Source organism: Pholcus phalangioides, unplaced genomic scaffold, assembly GCF_987345545.1.
Source record: "Pholcus phalangioides strain wild (caught in Gottingen) unplaced genomic scaffold, Ppha-v1.0 ptg000031l_1, whole genome shotgun sequence".
Taxonomy (NCBI): Eukaryota; Metazoa; Arthropoda; class Arachnida; order Araneae; family Pholcidae; genus Pholcus; species Pholcus phalangioides.
In genome coordinates this window covers 5,867,327-5,890,344 of record NW_028301621.1, presented here as the reverse complement: position 1 = coordinate 5,890,344, position 23,018 = coordinate 5,867,327, and the positions used below count along the sequence as shown (strand labels likewise).

General features: G+C 35.7%; 1 protein-coding gene across 2 annotated transcripts; it reads right to left on the bottom strand.

Annotated features, from left to right (window-relative positions):
* Positions 1-1,733: 1,733 nt before the first annotated feature.
* On the bottom strand, positions 1,734-22,718 carry holn1 (CD2 antigen cytoplasmic tail-binding protein 2 homolog holn1). Of its 2 annotated transcripts, none has more exons than XM_089253017.1 (5): positions 22,354-22,718; positions 19,502-19,652; positions 10,408-10,574; positions 4,443-4,905; positions 1,734-1,965 (listed from the first exon to the last, which is right to left on the bottom strand). In XM_089253017.1, the coding sequence occupies exons 2-5, from the start codon at positions 19,650-19,652 to the stop codon at positions 1,757-1,759; spliced, it is 990 nt and encodes a 329-aa protein (XP_089109143.1). In that variant the 5' UTR covers positions 22,354-22,718; the 3' UTR covers positions 1,734-1,756. The 2 variants fall into 2 exon arrangements, with proteins under 2 accessions (XP_089109143.1, XP_089109144.1); XM_089253018.1 differs by having other exon boundaries at positions 22,249-22,360.
* Positions 22,719-23,018: the final 300 nt, after the last annotated feature.

Sequence of the window (23,018 nt, the reverse complement as noted above, 5' to 3'; positions counted from 1 at the left end):
AATCCACCAGAGTTGCAGAAAAAAATCTCAAGATAAACTTGTACACAAGTACAGTTCAGTGCCTTATGAATTTACAGGACTTTGCAGCTCATAAAAATGACATGGAGCTTTTGAGCATGATAAACAGTGCTCGAATGTTTGCAGAAAACAGTATTGTAAGAATGTCGCTGGTACAGAAAACTGTACTTGATTATTTCAAAAAATAATTCATGTATAGATATGTAAATATGGCCAGAAATGTATATTTCTTTCACAAAGGTTGTTGATCTCCCAGCACTATTTTGAAAAGATATGCGTCATTTCTAAGTGTTCATTCTATTGCTATTCAGGAGAGCATTTTATAATGAATTTTAACTATTTGCACATTAAGTATGAAATTTCAAATGTGTAGTAACTTGAAACATAAAAAATTCAAAATACAGTAATAATATACATGTCACTGTTTAATACTCGTTGGTCTATAGTATTTTGGAGGATATTCTCAAAATTTAAGTTTTGCATAATTATAGAAAAATAATACTGAATATGTTTTCATGTGCACCTTTATGAAACAGAAACTTGTCTGTAACAGAAAAAAATTTCAATCCCTTGATGTTCTGTTTTATACAGGTTTCACTGTAAGTGGAGCAATCACAAATCAGTGAAAAATAAGGAGTGAAAACAGATGTACTCAGATTGATTTTTTTGTGAAAATAAATCAGAGTAAATTTTTTTTTTTTTTGGAAAAAAAAATAGCTGAAAACAGCGATTGAAGGGTTTTTGTTTTTTCGTTGTTGTCCTGTGGATGAGCTGCAATTTTCGTAGTTTGACCCCATTTTATACGTTGTCGGAAGTCTAGGCGCCGATTTCTGGGAAGGGGGACTCCAGCTAATTCCACTTACGGCTTTAAGAAATAAGATTGCAGGGGAGGACAAATGACATCATCGAAAAGTCAGCTTTTATTGTGATGCAATTTCAAAGTTTCTTAAGGGAAAATTTTGTTTTTGGTGCAGAATTGAAGAATTTCAGCGTTTTTATAGCAAAATATAGTAAACAAGGGGAAATTGTCAAAATTGTAGCAGATTTTCCACCCCTGAACTATGGCAATCTTTTTGTCAGGGTTTGACAATTGAAATCAAATTATTTAAAAATGTCTAAAAAAATGATTAATCATTGAAATCTGAAAGAGGGCACGATAAAAATTATGTAAAGTCAGGTCACAAATACTGGCAGGTTGAGAAAAACACTGATTTAAATAGCAATAATTCTAATGAATACAACTAAATCAGCTACACCGTATTGAAATTTCTCCTTTCAAGTCAGAGATGCAAAATCTATTTTCATGTTATCGCCTTTCATCAGGCTGATACAGAATGCTACAGAGGATAACTATACCCTTCTCCACTTACATAGATTCCACAGACCAAAGGCACCAACATGAAAAAAACATTTTAGGGGGGGATCTGAAAGTCTCTGGTCGTTCTGTATATATGGGACTCGAGCATGTACGCAGTAGAGGGAAGGTGCATTCCATTGTTTATCCATTAATTATTGGCTCAAATGGTCTCAGTCAATAGGTCCCGGTGCCTATGCCACAGACTACAGATAACTATTCTATGTCTATGGCACATTCTCTTAAGAATTAGGTAGTCTCCAGATTGGAGGATGAATGGGGCTCAAAAAAATCAACTTAATTTTTCAACTTGATTTTTTTCTTCATGAATATTGTGATTCTGATAAATACAAGACACATATGGAGTTTTCTGTTTTATTAAAATCAAAGATATAGCTCAAAATCTATTCTTTTACTATTGTAAAACTGCGAATCTGGATTGCCAATTTTTCTCACAAAAACTCCATCATTGAAATAACCATCCTGTACCCACTGCAACATTTCATTCGTACTGTGAGGACCATACGTAGGCGAATCATCTTTATCCTCCCATTTGAATTCCCACATCACTGTGCCATCCGCTCCTCTTTCTTCTAAATGAGTACAGAGAGGTAAATGCCACATCAATTACCAAGAACCATCTTTAATGAAACTTTCTGACAAGTATTCAATTTGTAATAAAAGCATAACATTTCAAAATCACAAAACAATACAATATGTAATTTTTATGTAAGCCAGTTCGAAGTGCTCAACAATTCATTCCCACATTATTTTCTTTAAGAAATCAAAGGAAAAAAAATTTAAGTTAACAGAAATTGATTAAAATAGCAAGCTATAAAAGGTAGTTCCTTTTGATTTTTTAATTTTTTTATTAAGATAGTTTTAAAAAAATTAAATTTCTGGTTAGTTTAACAAAGGGGCATGAGCCTTTAATTCTCTCCTCTCCCTTCCTTGCATATGCACACGCACACACACAGATGTAGGGGTGTGTGTGTGTGCGTGCGTGTATGTATTTTCTCTATACAAATCTACAATTTTAAATTGGGCAAAAAACTGTCGGGCAACAATGGTTTTTGGGCCTCAACAATCACTTTCCGAACGTTTACTTTGGTTACCGTACTGCCTTTACAATGGTTTGTCACTTCTTTAATCCTGTTAGTATATGTATAATAGTTTATGCCTTTATAATGGTTTGCCACATTATCAATACTCTCAGTAATGAGGGTTTTTGAATAGACGTCATCATCAGCATCACTTTGAGGGTCAGGAAAAGGGTGATCCTCATAGAAATCAGTGTTAAAATTGCTGATTTTACTGTAGAAATATTGAAATTTGGTGGGGTTTTCTGTCACATCAATAATTTTAAAAAATTGTATTGAATTCTCAATTTTTTAAACATTGAGTTCGCTTAGAAATGTACGAAGCCCAAGAGATTAAATATGAAGTAATTAGCCAGACCTACTTTTGAGTTGGATATCCATGATTTATATCTTCTCAAATATGAAAATTAAGTTCTTCGTATTGTCTTTTAATATGCAACTGCATAAATGGATATAGTTTATGCAGTTGTTTTAAAATTAATTTTGGGCCCGTAAAGTACATCGAAGAAATTCTACAGCTTTAACTAAGCATTTTTGGAAGCAGAAACAGGCAGATGGATACCTTGAAGTTCAAGGGGGGAGGGGGGATCAAATTACTTAGCGCCCCTTAAAAAAGGAAAAAAATATTCATTTCTATGTTTCTTTAAATCTAGATTTCTTTATTTCATGATTCGCGCAGGAAGTCGCCATATTGGTTAACTTAGATACGGTTTGCATGTCTCTCAAAGAAAGAGGGAGATATTACGTGATCCAAACAACCTCATTGAAGAAAACCTGGGCAGCACCAAGTATTATAGCTAGTACAGATATATAATCAATGCTCGATTTTACAAACCTCCAATTCATGAACAGCCCGTTTTTATGAACTAATCTTGTGATACCAAACAATATGCTATTCTTTTAAATGTCTTTCTCATTCATGAAAAATTTTGTCAAATTTTACAAAGCGTAATATTTTACGAAGTGTGATACTTTAAATTTTTGAAGTGTGTACAGGTTTATAAAAACAAGCTTTTGACCATAGAAACATTTCCAGCCTAATTCTCATACATTGCATGGTCCAAAGGATTATTCATTAAGCAGGATCTACCTAACAAATTATTATATGGACGTAGGCAGGATTTTCTTAGGAAGATGGGAGAGGGGGTAGTTTTCTCATCATTTTTTTCATTCTGAAGGGAGAGTTACACTTTTTACTGCAAAATGACACTAAATCCATTTGAGGGACAAGACCTCCTCTCCTTGCGTAGTAAAATATATACATGATAATATACAATATGATATATACATGATTGAAAGATTGAATTCCTTGGGATTATGCATGCTAATGTGCAAAATTGCCAAACAGATTTGTATGGAATACGTTGTCCAACAATCTGACAGTTTCACAAAACAGCATTAATTCGGAGAGGAAATTATACCAAGGGGTCATTAAAGTATTATGTCAGCATCGGGGAGGGGGTTTCGGATTCAATGACTTTTGATGACAAGGGGGGAGGGGGGGTTTGAAGGTTGCTTACATCATCAACCTCTCCTTTTTGAAGATATGAAATATTCTAAGCTGCTGACGAAATTTTGCTGACAGGGGGGGGGGGGGTCAAAAATGGCTGAAAATCTGCTTACGTAATACTTGAATGGCCCCTAAGAGCAAGGCGCCTCTTTCAAACAGAAAGCAACTCCGTTCATTCGCCATAGGCAATTTACAATCAAATGAGTTATGTCAGAAATGTGCATGTGTATTTAATTTAACAGTCTGAGTGTATATCTAGTGTTGTATGTGAATTTTAGCACTGCAATTTACTTATAAGACAATAATGTATAATGATTCAACAAAATATGTGTTTTCTTCTTCCCCCTCCAAAATCATATCATAACATCAGTAGCAGCATTATTCTCATCCATGTGATCACTACACACACACACACACACAAATACCTATGTTTAAATCAACACTTTATAAATCTACTCACCAGTAACATTGTCAGGATTATCAGGTGCACTCCCCTTTTCTTGAATTTTTTCTTCAAATGTGTCCCCAAACATATCACCACCTCCTCCTTCACTATAGATATTTGATTTGGTTTCAGAAATTTTGACAAGATGAGCTAACCTTTCAAATGTCTGTTGATATATGTCCATATCACCATTTTGTATGATGTCACTCGCATAACCAGTCAATAAATGCATTTTCTCCAACATATCTTTTTCATCACAACTAGCCTCACCCTCCTCTTTTTTCAATTCAGCAGGCATTTTAGCTTTTCTGGACGAATTCTTCTTAGAGCCACCTAGTCTACGTATTGCTGCCTGAACTGTTTCATTTGGTTTCATAAGCTCTAGCATTTTTTTATAATGACTAGTAACATCCAATTCTGGTAGGTCTTCGCTGTCAGAGGAGTGTTTTCTGAGCTTAGAAATATCAACTGGTTTTACCTGTGACAAAAAATACAAAATGATCGAGTGACATGACCTTAAAATACAGCAAAGCCTCAGTAAGTCGTCACTCACATTATAAAGAAATTACGGCAGCTTAGGTGGAGTGACTTCACACTAGAACAGCCAACATTTCTGTCACCCTAGAACAGCTGCTGGTGTCATTTTGACTCAGGATATAAATGACATAAATTTTAAGTTGAAATCACACTAATTCTAGTACTTAAATGCACTTTTTCAAAAATAAATTCATTTATGAAATGAAATAAAATAATCATCAATAGATGATCTGCATATACAGAATTGTGAGAAAAAAGTGAATCTTTTCTTTGAAAAAAAAGTACTTTAAAAATTTTTAAATTATAATAAAGATAGATTATTTGAATGGATGGGAGGAAAAGCATGAAAACTATTAAGAATCAAATAGTCTTTACTTTTATTACAGTGTTAGAAATATTTCATGACACTGACAAAGAATTTTGTTATATTCATATCTATTAGCAATCTATAGAATAATAGACAATCTTACTGCTACATTTTATACAAACTACCTATTTACAAGAATTACATCTTTATTGGTCACATTTCCTTTGTATTCTTTTCACTTCACATTTTATGTGTTTTGGGAAAGGCTCCGATGTTAGTTTATGCTAAGAAATTTCAACTTCACTGGTTTTTTTTTTTCAGTTCAATGTAACTTGAGCGCACTTCATTTGCCAGATTCTGCAAGTAATGTTTCCTTAAAATTCGTTGTCAAGATACATATTTGTGTATAATCCAAGAAATTACGGCGGCAATGTCTAAAATATTTAAAAAAATTATGTACACACCATCGTTTGGAACCAGCTTTGACTGAATATTTTTGTGCTATTTGATCAAAAATTTCCACAACACATTTAGTTTTGTTGTAAAACTGGATGGTTTCAGGGGTCAAAAAAAATTGTTGTGCAGAGCAGGGTTGGTAAAAAAACCAAAAAACCAGGGTTTTTTTTTTTTTATTTAAACCGTTTTTTTTTGTTTTAAATAGTATTAACATTAAAAACAATAAAATCTCTGAAAAATCATTCAAACTTCTAATAATTAAACTAAAATGTTTGTTTATGTAATTAATACTATTCTCATATTTAATTAATCAATAAATATTTCTTACATTTTAACAAAAACCAACTTTTGAAATTTAATTATTTTTTGCTTAACTCAATGGATTACTTCATGTTTGAAAAAATTCTTTTAATGTTATTACCAATCATATAAAGATGTTTTTTCTCCAGTTACTTTCAGTATGCTTAATTAGGAAGCTATTTTGCAAAAACTATAATAAAAATTAGGAGAATATAATTTATTTAATGAAGCATAAATAATGCAGATAATTAGCAATGATTTACGATATACACGGTGATTATAACTAAGGTTGAACGATTGCCAAAATGACTTGAAAACTGACATGAATATTCCTGAAAAAATGCAATTTTATTTGGTAAAGGGGAAAAAATACTTAAAAATGTAAAATTAATGACATCATCCAACATGTGGGAAATTTGCTTGCAGAATAGAAATGATAGCCAGTCATGGCAAAATGATAATTATAGCATTACACGATTTCATAATTCATAGAAACATCACAAAAAGTGAAGTAATTGAACAAATAACTATAACTTACTCAAGAAATGTTAAATATGTTGTCCACCGTGTTCGAGTTGGCTATGAGGTGAAAGCACAAAAATTCTTATTCAACAACAGATCAGAGTATGCCATGGTCATGATGTGGATGTGCTTGCAATTCACCTTTATTAAACCAAACGCGCCCACATGTTAATATTCCTGAGGAACTTCTAACATATAAGCGATGCGCTGGAGATTGCAATTCACTAATGGCATCGCAATATTTTGAGGTGCCCCCCCCCCACAGCCAGAAGTCGCAAGGGTTAAGATGCATCCTGTCGTTGTCAGAATGGATCTTCAGCAGCTGCTTTGCTGGTATTGCAATGTGCATCTTGATACAAGTTGTTCTATTCACACAAATGCTGTGGAAGTGCTGAAATGATGTGATTGCACAAAATACACTGCTCAAAATGGTTTTTACACATGGTTTTAACAAAATTACGCAAAGATGTATACCGATAAGTAACATAAAATGAATCATCCATAATTTAAAGCCTAGCAGGAAACGGAAGAAGAAAACTTCATACACAAATCAAAGTTCATGACATCAAAAACCAGAAAAAGGAGATAAGGGCAGAAATCGGGATGTTGCAGAAATGTCTGTTTTATTGCCGTAACTGTGAAATTCGATTACGCAGTATTTTTTTTTTTGAGACAAGGTGACTTGAGGATGTCTCAACAACGTGATTTACCGGAATCCATGGCATGGCGTGTTATAGGCAGACTGGAATCCGGGCAAACACAGCATAGTGTCGCGGATGCTGTTGGAGTCACCAGAAGTGTTGTTGCAAGGCTGTGGAATCCATTCCAAGAAACAGGAAATGTTAGATGTCGACCAGGGCAAGGTCGGCCACGCGCCACTACAGCAACTGATGACCGGTATGTACGGTTAACAGCCCGTCTAAACAGAAAATAGAATGCTACGCAACTGCAAAGACTGTTGCTCTTGGCAACAGGACGAAGGGTGTCCAGCCAAACAGTACGTAATCGGCTTCATGAGGGGCTCTATGCACGTAGGCCAATGATCTGCATTCCGTTGACCCCACGCCACCATGCAGCCCGAAGAAGATGAGCTGCTGAACATCGAGATTGGGAGCAACATGATTGGAGCCAAGCGCTGTTTACAGACGAGTCCCGATTCAGTCTGGAGTGTGACACCCGACGTGTTCTGGTATGGAGGGACAGGGGCACTGGAAATAACCCCGCATTCGTTCGTGAAAGGTCACAATACAGACGAGCTGGTTGGATGGTATGGGGTGGAATCAGCATAGGCGGACGTACGGACCTGCATATCATTCGAAATGGCACTTTGACGGCCCGAAGGTATGCAGACGAGATACTGTGACCTCATGTCATCCCTTACGCTGGAGCCATTGGAGATTCCTTTGTTTTCCAGGATGATAATGCCCGTACGCATAGAGCTCGTCTGGTGGAGAACATGCTTGAAGCTGAAACAATACAGCGTATGGAATGGCCAGCGTGCTCTCCTGACCTGAATCCTGCCTCGGACGACGCATTGCTACGCGACCAAGGCCGCCTGTTACTGTCCGAGACTTGCAGATTGCACTTCTTGAGGAGTGGAACAGTATTCCCCAAAGTCTGATCGATAACCTCATCGCATCCATGGCAAACAGGTGTGCAGCAGTCTTAGCTGTTCGAGGAGACCACACGCCCTATTAAAACTCATGCATCATGTCTAAACAGTACTTTTTTTTATCGTTTACATGTAACCAAATTGTTGCCCTAAATCATCTTTTTATGTTTTTTCCATATTTTCAAAGAATTAAAGCTTAATTCCAAATTGTTTTACATCTTTTTTCTGTATTGCACATTGATACGCGTGTACTATCCATTGTATGCCAATACGTGGCTGTCTCGCACGGTTTTCTTCACTGTTTTGCTTGCTCCCCTACTTGTTTTGAGCAGTGTAGATTATACTGCTGGCCAAGTACAGCATCATCTACTTGCACATTTTGCACTACTTGCATTTTTTTATTTGACAAATTTCCATTGCTCCAGGAATATCCATGCAAATTTTCAAGTCATTCTGACCAGTAGTTGTATTTATTCTATAGTTTTGGAATCAAAACTTTAATTATAATCACTTTGTATATAACTGATTATTTTTTATAAATTTGTTACTACTATACAGTAGAACTTTGATTAACTGGGCTTAACGGTGAAAGTATAAAAAAAACAACTATTGAATATTAAAAAAGTCTGAGAGCTATACAGAAGATGTGCTACTTCTTATGGGAAAAAAAACCTGAGAGATAATACACCATTACATTTAGATGTGTGATGCAATCCTTATTCATGAATTTGCTAAAGATAGAGCATCAGAATTTAGCAAAAGGTTAGAAAATGTTGTAAGAATGAGAAATTTTGGCTTAACTTTAAATAACTAAGAAACTTCATATGAAAAATGTAAATATATATATTTTTTTTTTCTGACCACTTCTATGAGACTTTTTGAAAAAAAACCACTTATAAAATTTTATGTCATTTAAAGATATACCATCAGAATGTACCCTGAGAATATAAAATATGGTAAAAATGAAAAATTTTGGCTAATAATAAACCAATATGATATTTTTCATGGAAAAAATAATATTTAGGTCACTTTCATTTGATTTTTTGAAAAAAACCATTTGGTTAAAACCAATGTGGTTTAAACCAAACAATCCTGGTGCAGAGTACTCAATGTAAGTACATTTTTTTCGTTTTGTTCCCTTGGTAAGCTTTTTTCTTTGAAAAATATTTCTTACAGGAAATCTACCACAGGAATTAAAATCCTCAACTTCTCTCCACTCTGTTTCATCACGGGACATTATCAATATCACTTTCGTCAGATTCATTGGAAAAATTCTTCATTAACAGAATCTATATCCGAGATAGATAATTGCCCTACCATCAGATTCATTTTCAGGTAAATCTCTCAGCATATGTGCAATCTCTTTGAAGCCGCAACCCTTTTTGTGAAACATTATTGCTCAAGCAGCATTACACAAATGATCCTAATTTGTGATAAATGCAAAGAGGGAAGCAAAGAAATACCATGTCAGAACAGCCAATAAAATAAAAGAGTTCTTCTAGGACAAAACTACTTAGAGGGTGATGGATATAACAAACACGTTTCAACAAAACAATGTTGACCAAACATCATGCAAAGAAAGGAACAAATGCATGAAAACATAACACATTCCAGACACGTTGGTGTCGAAATGACACCATCGGAAGTTCTACGTAAATCGAGTCGTAAAACTTCTCAATATTTAATAATTGATTTGAAAAAATTATGTATGCTTCATAGGAAAAACACACACACACACATACACATGGAAAAGTAACAAAAAATTGTTTAATTCAGAAAAAAAAAATGGTACAAAGAGAGTGCGAGATAAAAATGCCCCAGTCAAGGTTCATACTCATTTTTGTAAAAAAATTTCCCTGACTTTTCCAGGTTTTTTAGTCAAATTTTCAAAAACTTCCAGGTTTTTTCTTAAATCAAAAATTGATATATACTGAGCATATGTGTGGTCCCTAATGCATTTATATTGTCAGTGATGAGTTTGTTTCATATTCTAGCTGGTGCTGCCATCTCTCCCCCGTCTTTTGAAGGCAAATGCTTGAATTTTCATTTTGGGTAAGTATCATGTTGAACGTCTGCCTGTTCTCTGCCGAGAGAATTTCTAGTACAACAGACGGGAAAATACAAGCATCAATACAACTTATCAAACAATGGCAGATGCACCTGTTGATTCTGACCTTTCATTCAAACTAATTTAACATGTAATAACAAATGTGACATAATTTGAATAATATATAGCGTATGCATACTTTCACCCAGTCGATGTCATCCAACCACTGATCCTTGATTTCATTTTTACTTTGGTCGAATATGAAAGTCCCATCTTTATCAAAATGGCCTTCTTCAAGCTCATCTTTCATATTGAATGGAGTGATCTGTACCTCCCCATCATGATCAATGGTGGATTCTTCTTGACCTACGGGTGCAAAAAAATAAAAACCTACTGAACAAAAAGAGAGATTTTGCTTTCACACAAATGTGAGAATACCATGCTTTTCACTTCAAAATGTTTTAAAATTCACATAAGAAAAAGGATTCCAAATGATCGATTTCCTGATAATGAACACCAATACGACACACATATAAGTTTTCTCCTCTTTATAGGGACCTTGGTCAGATACACTTATACCGAAAACTGATATACTAATTTTTTTCAAACACATGACAGTTTTTCTGTTTTTAAAACCATCTAGGACAGACACTTTATGAGACAGAAACCTGTCTTGAACAGAATAAAACAATAGTCTAGTGGATTGTAGTGATATTACTTAATCAACTAAATAACCACCAGATGGTGTTAGTTATCCATAATTGTTATTGAATACTGTGAATATATATTAATATATGTATATATATGTATCACTTAACCAGATTGATTGACTGATGACCGCTCACGCCCAGAGCTGTTGTGCAAGACAACTTCCTCTCTTTACCTCCTAGGAGGCTGGGTCGTGTCGGCGAGCATCTTCTATTTGTTCAACAAATGAAAAAATTATATACATTCTATGGAAACAATCCATCAGAAGACAATGAGGATACATACAAATCAAGATTAACTAAGAGAAAAATAAAATAAAATATAAAACCATCGAAAAAGATTAAATACACACTAATTTGCACTAATTAGTTATGCACTATTATATACATTCTGTGGAAACAATCCAAAAAAAAAAACACACACACACATACACATTGAGCACGATTCAATCAAGATTAACATAAAAGAAAAATGAAATAAAATTATGTACCAAAGAATAAAGACAAAAAGCTTATTTACACAGATTTGCCATGAACAACCATATACATTCTATGGAAACAATAAATCAGAGAACATTGAGCACGATACAATCATGATTAACAAAAGAGAAAAATGAAAAAAAATAATAATAATAATAAAACATACCAAAGAAAAAAGATTAAGCACACGCTAATTTACACTGATCGATCATGCACATTCACATCTGAATGCTGTAATTGGGATGTAGAGGGCATCTCCGAGGGAGGAAGGACTGCCTGGATTGATCTTTCAGAGACTTAACCAGAGAGAGTAGAGCCTTTGAGTTGTTCAGATGTGTTCACGCTCAACTGCATCGTAATAGTAATAAATAAGTAATAGAGTATTTTAATTCATTCATGTAATATGGTGAATTCTTTCACTATATTCATGGTGGCCTCCAAGTGTTTGAAAACGCAAGAAGAAAATTTTCTTTATGAAGTTTCCCATACTACCCAAAAAAGAAAAATCTTCCCTGAACTCTCTCCTCTCCTAAGTTGAACTCAACCGGCATAAAAGGAAAAATCATGGAAACTACAGCAGTAAAGATCCAATCCTTTGGTTTCATATAGTGGAAGCTATTTTCAGACTTGGTGTGCTGAAGCAAATCACAAATTTTTAAACCAAGTACAATTACGTAGTTTCAACTCCACATTCAGAAATTGTAGGACTCATTCGCAATGTGATTCAAAACCCAAATGAAGAAAATCCCTTTCAGCATCTGAAAACAAACTGATCTAAAGAACAAGTGATAGCTCGACACAGGAAATCAGAAATTACTTGTAGTTGAAGAATTGAGTGACAGATGTTCATCGGAATTGCTCCACTCGATGAAACGTCTGATGGAATCACATAAGGTTCCAGATGAACTGTACCCATTGTTTGTACAACACCTTCCTTTGCATGTACAAACCATCTTGGCTGCTGTTGTGCCACTCCTCTTCAATGAATAAACTAAAGTAGCTGGTCGTGTGATGGAAATAAACCAGTTCAATGTTACACCAATAGATAGTAACATGCTTTCAGCATCCTCTGAAATGGTAAGTTCCGCTGAAATTTATTTAATTGTCGACATCAGGAAGTTATCAATTTGTATTGAAGCCAAAGGCCAAATTTTTGATACAGAGGAAGGTGTAATTTTGGGTATAGAAGTAGAAGCCGCAGTTGAGAAAACAATCAGTTTTGTTTCTATCACAGAAAATTCGGCCAAAATGCTCGAAAATGTGAGCAATTGTGTACTTACAATAATGCAGAAAACTCAGAAAGGAAAGTGTGCAGTGGCAGCATTCACTTTGCCCACAAAATTTTGTTACCTTTTTTGTAACAGATAAAAGATTGAAATGAATTTTCTTATTGATACAAGATAAGACATTTCACTTATTCCAGCTAACTCTGTCAATCGCATGAAACCAGTGTTTTCCACTTTACACACAGCAAATGAACCAAACATTAATGTATATCGATGCCACCTTATACTGCCAGGCAGTCCAGTAGTTAGGGAGCTAGCTTCTGGCTCTGCAGGTCTGGGTTTGAATGGCGATTTGGGCATGGATGTCTACTAACACTTACTACTAACAAATTCCCTGGACAGATCATAATGATCTCTTGGGAATACGTGACGATCACGTTATTATAAAAAAAAAACTCTTCTCACAATTGATTTGAGATTACGAAGAAAATCCTAATAAATAGCAAATGTGTCCATGCCAATAATAGGCACAGGTTTTTTAAATTTTGGTCTCATTCCTGATCTAAAATTAAGAAAAACTTTGATTCATTCACCAATTTATCGTCAACAGCAAAAATTCAATCAGCATCAACTTAATTCACTAAATCAAGCTGATTACAGGCTGCACACAATATCATTAGTTTCTTAAAGAATTTCCTGAGATAGCAAAACCACTGCATACAAATGTAGAAATAAAGCATAACATTGTGCATCATACTTGTGGTCAGCTGGTGTTTGCAAAACCATGATGACTTACGATCTGACCCAGATCGTTTACGTGCCACAAAGGATAAATTTCAGCAAATAATTAATTTAGGCCATACGCACCCTTCAAAAAATCCTTAATGCTTTTCCTTTACATGTTGTACAGGAAAAAGATTGCACAGAATGCGCTAAATGCGCAAAAAGTGAAAGAAAGGTATAGTGTGGTAAGGTATAGTTTCTTTCTCAAAACTATCAGACACACAAAAGAAATTATCCACTAATGATAGAGAATTATTTGCAATAGGAAAATTTTGTTACATGTGCCTAAATCTAACCGTGAAACAATTTTTTGGCATTTTCACAACCTTTCTTAGCCAAGGCCTTTAGACACAAAAAAACTAATATCTGCCTGATGTGTATAGTCCGACATACAGAAATATATTAAGCCATTAGAGCAACAGCTGTCATAATGACAAAGGTCCAAAATTCAGCACCACAACTGGGAACCTTTACAACTCCAGATATATGTTTCTCTCACCTGCATATCGACACCATAGGATCCCTTCCCTCTCACAAGGAATACACGCAGGGTTATCCAGTCAGTATTTAATATTAAATCCACCAATGTAGGCATACAGATCTTCTGCCATAATTGCAACAGGAAAAACAAAATTCTACAAGAAAGTAAGAGAAATTACAAATTGAAATTTCACTTATCAACCAACCTTCATCAGACTAACAGGACAAAATGAACCAGAACGACCTGTAACCATTCCAACTCAATGCAACTGCATGCATTGCAGCCTTACAACCCGATCGCCAAAACCTAATTCCTCTCTAACTTTTTTCTGCTGTGAAAACTAGCAACTTGCTGCCAAACTTAAAAATTCTGCAATTTAATGCTGACAAAACCAAAGTAGCAATGGTATTACTTCCTGAAACCACCAGCAAGGAGGGAATAGACATTATACTACTCCAAGAACCTTATTTACGTGACAACACCATAAGCGGAATCCCTTTAAAATGGACAAGATGGATGTCAGGAGATGCAAAACAGCCATCCTCCTCTCAAAAAACAACGTAAAGCAGCTAACATACTTCATTGAAACCCATACAGCAGCCATAAAAAATTTGCACGAATGAAAGCGATGTTATACTCGTCAGTGGTTGTGCTTCCCCCAGCGCAGATATAAATTTAACTCTTTTAGAGATCACAAGCATCCTTCATGGAGCCCAACATACAGCAATACTAGTGGGAGCAGATCTAAACGGAAGACACAAGTTGTGGAATTACTCAAATAATGACGTAAGAGGTAAAAAAGTATTAAATTTGATAACACAACTTCACAACTTACTTAACAATATTGAGATCCACAGAAACTAAGAAAAAAAATGTTGTAGTGGTATACGTGGACATCAAGGGCACATTTAATAATATAGAACACTCTTCAATAAGAAATATCCTCTCTCAGACGCCAATACCAAACAACGTACAAGAACTTGTTCTAAACAACATAAGAGATAGAAAAATCTTGCTATTCATGGACAAAGGGCTGGTCTCCACCATTCAAACTAAGGGATGTCCCCAGAAGTCATGTAGAGGCCCTCTACTTCAGAATCTGGTGGCAAATGACATCCTCACAATGGACTGGACAAATGACATTGACATACACGCATACGCGGATGATAAGCTTATTACCATAAGTGGAAAAACAGAGAAACAAATCGCAAAGAACACCAGAAAGGCAATGGCCATGGTAAAAAAATGCCTTTCTTACAAAACACTCTCTTCAGGTCGAAACTTCTAAATGCAACTTCATATAGATTGCATTTAATAATCAAAGGCCACCATTCATCTCCAAGGCAAATCCATCAAGAAGACAAAATCTTTTAAATACTTAGCAGTCGTCTTGGATAGAAGTCTTTGCCGGCAATCACATCTCAGCTACATTGAAGAAAAAGCCACAAACAACTTTGTGCAATTTAGAAGATCCATCAGCTCCCAATGGAGCATGAGCACCAACTTTAGAAATACATTGTACAAAACTGTGATATACAGGTCACAATAGCCCACAGAGCCTCAGTATGGTATAGAAAACCCAGTCAACATGTGTCGGAAGCTTCAATCTATATAGCGACAATTTTTATTGTATATCACGGGGGTATACGACACAACCCCAAATAACACACACTCTTCAAGTTATATGCAGACAGATTCCAGTAGATCTTCAGCTCACTTACAAGGTTAAAACCGTTAATCTACGACTTAATGAAGATATCCAACCAGAAGACAAGTTCTCACAAATGGATATCATAGAAAACAAAATCATGGGATGGACAGATTACCCGACAGACAATATTGCACCTGTACAAATACTTCTCCAGAATATTCTGGAAACACGTGGAAGAATGATCGATATACACGGATGGATCCAAAACAACGGAGGGAGTGGGAGCAGCTTACAGCATATTCAGCGACAACGAAGAGAGAGACTACTGGATCTCCAAAGTAAACGATCGGAATACAGTATTCCAAGCTGAAATGCTGGCCATCAAGAAAACTGTAGAAGTAGCAACAACATTTCCTGATAATACCATAATAAAAACAAACAGCCTCTTTGAAAGCTCTTGAAGATCCACTCACAACAAATCCAATGGCCCGTGAAGTTCGTAAGCTACTTATTCAAAACAGCAAAATATTTCTGTCCTGGATCAAAGCCCATAGCAAAGATCAAGGAAATGAGCGAGCTGACTTCCTCACAAAGCTGGCCACCAAGGAAGGAATCCCCTGTACCATACTAACCCCTAGATCAGCATACAAAAGAAAATGAATGCAAGAATCATTGTCACTGGTAAGAAAGATGGGACACTGGAAGTACAGGGCGCAAGATCCACGAAATTCTACCCAAAGTCAGTATACACCACTTGCCATAGCTCAGAAACATTACTACCTTTTTCACTGAACACGGGCCATTCCCGGCCTATCTGGCAAGATTCAATGTTCAAAATATTAGCCTCTGCCTCTGCAAAAAAGTGGGAAACAATTTTCATTTCATCTCAGAGTGCCCCAAGACCAAAGAGTTCCATTTTAAATTATCAGACCAGGACAAACTGACACTCTGGAAACGACGCATCATCAGAAGTCCGATGAATGCAAAGCGCATAATAAAACTTGTGAAACATCTTGAAACATGCAAAACAGAATTCAGACGTCCAATTAACCAGAATGACGATTCCAATGACTCCGAATATACTGCTTCAGAACCAAGACCAAAAATTCCTAGCCTGCATCCCATGATAACGAGACTCAGGAGTAAAGAAAGATCAATCCAGGCAGCCCTTCTTCCCTCGGAGATACCCTCTACATTCCAATTTCAGCATCCAGATGTAAATGTACATTGTCAATCAGTGTAAATTAGCATGTGTTTAATCCTATTTTCTTTGGTACATATATTTTATTATTTTTTCATTTTTATTTTATGTTAATCTTGATTGAATTTTGCTCAAAGTTTTTTGATGGATTAGCTATCCTCAGAATGTATATAAATAGTGCATAGCTAATTAGTGCAAATTAGCATGTATTTAATCTATTTTCGCTGGTTTATATTTCATTTTTATTTCATTTTTCTCTTAGTTAATTTTGATTGTATGTATCCTCAATGTCTTCTGATGGATTGTTTCCATAGAATGTATATAATTTTTCCATTTGTTGAATAAATAGAAGATGCTCTTTGACACGACCCAGCCTCCTAGGAGGTGAAGAGAGGAAGTTGTCTTGTACAACAGCTCTGGACATGAGTGGTCATCAATCAATCAATCACAAGAAATGCAATATTGTCTCACCATCATAGACAGACGCAGTCAATGGCCTGAAGTTGTCTGGATTCCCAATATTAATGCAGAAACAGTATGCAAAACTCTATTTGCGAGCTGGATTAGCAGAAGTGGTTGTCCTTCTACTATCATTACAGACCAAGGACAATTTGAATCAAATTTTTTCAAGGAACAAAATCATTTCCATAGCACAAATTGAATTCGCTCCATAACTTTTCCCCCCCAAGATCCAATGGACTGATTGAGAGATGGCACCATAATTTGAAATCTGCAATCAAAATTCACAAGAACCAAAACTGGACTGATATGACCACAGCGCTCTTAGGTATAGAAACAGCAATAAAACCAGACATTGGAGCTAGTGCATCAGAACTTGTGAACTTCATTATTAGTACTTCATTACGTCTACCTGCTGATATCATCAAAGACTTTTGAATGCCAGTAGCAACATATTCTCCGAATTTTGTGACAGAACTCAAAGAAAAGATGCATACATTAAAGCCTGTGCCTACATCAGCACATGGTCAAACAGTGATGTATTTCCATCCATCTCTGAAAAAGATTACACACATGTATTCTTGGGAGTAGATACTGTGCATTTTCCTCTATTGCAGCCTTACATGGGACCACACACAGAGTGATCACCAGAGATGACAAGGCAGTGACTATCAAACTTCGAACTGAACAGTCAAAGTATGACTCACTCAATTGATAGAGCAAAACCTGCATTTGTGGAAAAGAAAAATTCAAGATACAACACCAAAACATTTTGAACCTGTGACGACATCAGAACAGTCTGAACAATGGGTTATAAAACATTCAACACGATATGGATGAAAAGTTCATTTGAGTAAAAGATATAATGTCACATTTTCAGTAATCAATGGCAACAATACACAGTATTCACAGGTTACCGGGTGTATGGTATTTAATTGGTGAACCGGTTGACCCAAGAGGCATACTTCCAATTAGAAAAAGTATGAAAATAACGTGTAGTACTCAGATATGTCATTCATGTTACAAAGGGTTGTATAGTTATTAAAATAAAAAATTTTTACTTTTTATACGGACACCCTGTGCTCAAGAACCCAATAACAAAGTTTTTGTCCTGTTTTTCTTGATGCTAACAAACCAAATTCCACATTTCTAAATGCAATGTTCACTGAGATATTTGAATTTAAAAATAAAAGAAAGTTGGGAAAAACAGCATTAAATGTAGATAAACCATTTTAGTCGAATTTACCTGTTTTTTCCTCAACTTTCCTTTGTTTTTTGAATCCAAATACCTCAGTGAATATTGCACTTAGAAATGTGGAATTTTTTTTTTCTCAGCCGAACTTTTTTTTTGTGGTTCAGATGTATCAGATTTCACACACTGTCAACACTTGATTTTACAAACTAGCACATTATTTTTGATCATCTCTCCAATTCATGAACTGTTCGTATCTGTCTGAGTTTGTAAAAAATGAGCAGTGACTGAAAATGGAATTTTTTTGCAACTTTATGATTTCAACTGTAGTTTTAGTGTTAGCCTATTGACTAATTACTACAAAGCAATGTTAACCCATTCAGACGTATTCAGAAATAATGCCAAACATATCCTTGACATGACCACAGATTCCTAAAGATGTTCGTCTTGTGCGGTTAAACATTCGGTTTATTCATAATGACCAAGACCACCAAAATCATTTCATCGGAGTGCTATTAATGGTTTCAAAGGCTTCACAAATAATGATTACCATTTTCTTAGATATCTGTTTTTCTTTTTTATTCAAGGTTCTACTGAGTTCTGACCAAGTATATGGAGATGTACATCTGGCGACATGTCTTGATAAGCTTTTATATGTTTATGGCTATTGATCAGTGTATAAGTGCTTGGAGCACACCCAGATAATTTAGCAGCGAGTACGAGTTGATACTTCTTCCCCAGAAGAGAGTTGGGTGTTTAGAGGTTCTTCATTTGGTCTAAGCTAGTTTTTTTAACTTGCAGTCCCTAATAGACCTTCTCCTCAAATGAAGTCAGGCATCTGCTCAACCATATGGCTATTATGATGTCTCTTATTTTAAGCTTTTTTTTTCCTAACACTGGATGTGGTCACCAAATGGAAAAACTAGTGCCTACTAAAGGAGATTTAAGAGTCCACATATTTCATCCCAGGAATCTGTACGACTCGAAAAGAATATTTCTTTCGGTACAAATCTTTTCAACAAAAAAAAAGACCTGTGATGACTGCAATCACTTGAAAAGCCTATTTCTTGACTTTTTGAAAGACTTGTGAAATGAGTAAATGCTCAATTTTACCTTCAAATTCCTCTGGATCATACACATTTTGTTTCTCCGCTTCATTTTCATCATCTTCTTCATCACTATCTAGTGAATTTTTGAATTTTTTGGATATTCTAGACGAAACATGTGATCTTGTCGGTTTCCGTTTCTCCATGATTGCAGCCATCTATATAAAAAAGAAAAAATTTAACAAACTATACTTTCAAAAGAAATATCTTTACAAATTCTCAAAACAAATGCACAAGTACAACAAACCCTTCTCAATGGTAACTCCCCCTCCCCCTATTTTATTGACAATAATTAAGTTTTATTGGAAGAAGCTTCAATAAGAACAACACTACTACTATTTAACCATACATGCGCACATTCCTCTGTGCAACTTGTTACGAATCAAATCAGTACATGCCAAAAGGTGTGTTCTGTGTGTATTTATATCATCAGAGTTGTGCTTGTTTCATATTCTTGCTGGTGCTACAATCCAATCCATCTTCTATATTTTGAAGTGGAGATGGTAAATGCTTGAATTTTCATATTATGTAAGTATCATGTTGTAGGTCTGCCTTCTCTCTGCAGAGATTTTTTACAAATGAGAGACCTCTCACATTTATGTGGCCACCTTTATCAGATGCAGGGCCTCGAGCGAAAATTATTTTGGGGTCAGTCTCAATTTTCTATCTTTGTGGAGGAGGGATCTGCATCCAAAGATTCATGTATTATCACAGAATATACAGGAATGCTGAAAAATATTTATTCACCAATGAAAATTTAGAATTAATGAGGAAAAAAAGACAGAATTCAATAAAATTTAGAATAAATGAGAGAGTAAAAATGCAAAACTGAACAAAATTCACAATTAATGAAAGAAAACTCTCAGAATTGAGATGAATTCAAAATTAATGAGGGAAAAATTCCCAAAATTGAAAAAAATTCAGAATTAATGAGAGAAGTAATTAAGGAATTGATGGAGATCCAGAATGAATGAAATTTTTTTTTTCAGAATTGATAAAAATTTGAAATTAATGTGAGGATAAATCCCAGAGTTGAAAGTATGTTTGATATGCACACATGTCACCAACATTGGCTTAAAGCTTGTCAGTAGTGAGAAATGTTCATCTTTGCCATAGAGGAAGGGGGTTACAGGGCAACATAACCATAGTACAATAAAAAATAATCACTCAAAAATTCAATTTTTTTTCATCACTTAATAATTCATGAATATTCAATGCGATCCCAATCTGCATACGCCCTTCTGGGCTGTATATACGGACGTCTTGCAACCCTAGACCCCCCCCCCCCAATCTCTGTTTTCTTTGTATCAGAGCTCTTACGCACCTACAAAGAAACATTCTTTCCGACAAGCTCAACCATGCACTAATGAAGCTGGGTCCCAGCCCGCCATGCTGATCCACTCAAAAACCTGTTTTTAGCCCATAGTGTGGGGCGGTTTGGAAGGAAAACCAGGGTTTTTGTGCATTTGGGCATTAAATAGAACGGCTGGGTTTAGGCACAGCTTCACAGATTGCCTTTCCGCGCACAGACAAAACAGACTAGCTCAGAGTTTGTCTTCTCTCTAACTCTCACATGCGTATAAGAATTCATTGTCATGGTAAAGATCGATGCAATTGTAAAAAAATAATAATAAAAATAACTAAAGCACTGAAAGAAACCCAAAGACCCGATCATTTTTAAACCAATTTCTGTAGTATTGAGAGTGCCTCCCATAGCTCCAGAGTTTATTGTGGGTGTCCACAGAAACTACGGAAAATCCGTAGCATTTGGCAACTCTGATTATGTATATATATTTTTTCACTTCTATTACAATAGGTGCATGGACCGGTGCGATCACTCCTGTCGCACACTTCCAAGTGCAGCACAGCGACTCAATAAAAACACCCTTTTTCTTCAGAAGTTACCCCTCTTTAAGGGACAAATATTTTTGTGCATCAGTGTCCTCAAAAGTGTTTACTCCAATTCAATTGGTTTTTCAATGTCTTTATACAGAGTATAATATAAATTTTGCTTTGTTAAATCTATATGACATTAAAAATTTATACAAAATTTAATAAGAACTAAAGTCCATGGATCTCTCCTTGAAATAAGAGAAAATGACTACTTCCAACCAGGGCTGTCTTAAGAGCATCATGGGCCCCCGGGCCAAATGATTTTTTTGAGGCCCTACTAGGCAAATTCTTGAAAATCTGAACAAGATCTCATTTTTGTGAGGCCCCTTTTCCTCTTGAGGTGCCCGGGTGGGCCCATGCCTTTAGACGGGGGGCGCTGCTTCTAACCATACATGCACCTCGCACATATTCTTCTGTGGACTTTCTAACAAATCAGTACATGTTGCATGAGTGTTATGACTGGGCAAAACTGGCAATTTTACATCATGATACATCGTAAACTTTACATCGCAATATAACGAAGGGTGCCTCACTAACACAACATAATCATAGCCTTATGAAAAAAAACTGAAAAATTTATTAATTTTTTTTATTTTCAAAAATTCGCCAAGGCCGTTAGGCACATAACGGGCGCCGAAAAAAAAATCGCCAGCATAGAAAACAATATGAAAAATATCATGAAACATAAGAGAAATGAAAACATAAATAAGATGGATTACAAATGACGTTAATAAATATGATATGAGGCTATGGGACGCTATTGACGCTCAAGCAAGCGTAAAAATGCTAAAACCAACAAGCATAATTATAATAGTAAAAATATCACTATCAATTTGTTTATTCTGTGAGAGAATCACGCACAGAAAACGAAAAAGCACAAAATGCACACGCAAGGAATCATCATGTTGCACGCCAAAGTTTACACATTTAAACAAAAAAAAATGTAATTGATACACCCAAACCTACCAATCGCAGCGGAGTAACAGTGTGTTTCTTCTGTTGTTGTGTATTTTGAATGTGCGGACGGCCTTAACCGATGTTTGTTACAAAGGCTCAGATCATGTGACTTTTTTTTCCTTCTGTTCAGTGCTTCTGTCAAGGCAAGGATGATCCTTTGACCAAATGACACATTTTCTACGTGTCATGTGTTCATATTTATGTATGGCAACACTAACGGAAAAACCGCGATCAAGGCCGCTCGTAAGTAAGCAGGGAGCAAAACGTGCGTCTGCACACGACCTCCTATATAACCTAGGTTAAGACGCCTTCATATACGTATTAAGGAGTGTATTAAGGAGTTCTAGGTCTACCTAAGACGCCTTCATATACGTGTATTAAGTAGTGATGGGCGATCCGCTCATGAACCGTCTAGAAGAGCGGCTCTTTTCAAAGAGTGAGTGAGCCACGGTTCTTGAAAAAAGAACCGCGGCTCTTACACTTCCATCGCATACAAGAAACTACCAAGAACAAGCAGGCTTTTGAAAACGTTGTGAAAAGAACCGTGACGGCAGACGGCTCATATTGCCGACTCCTATTGGCTACAAACGAACCGTGACAAACCGAGAGCCGCAGAAATGAAAGTGAACCGTTTCCCGTTGAAACGCTTCTTGTAATTGGTCAGAAATGACCCG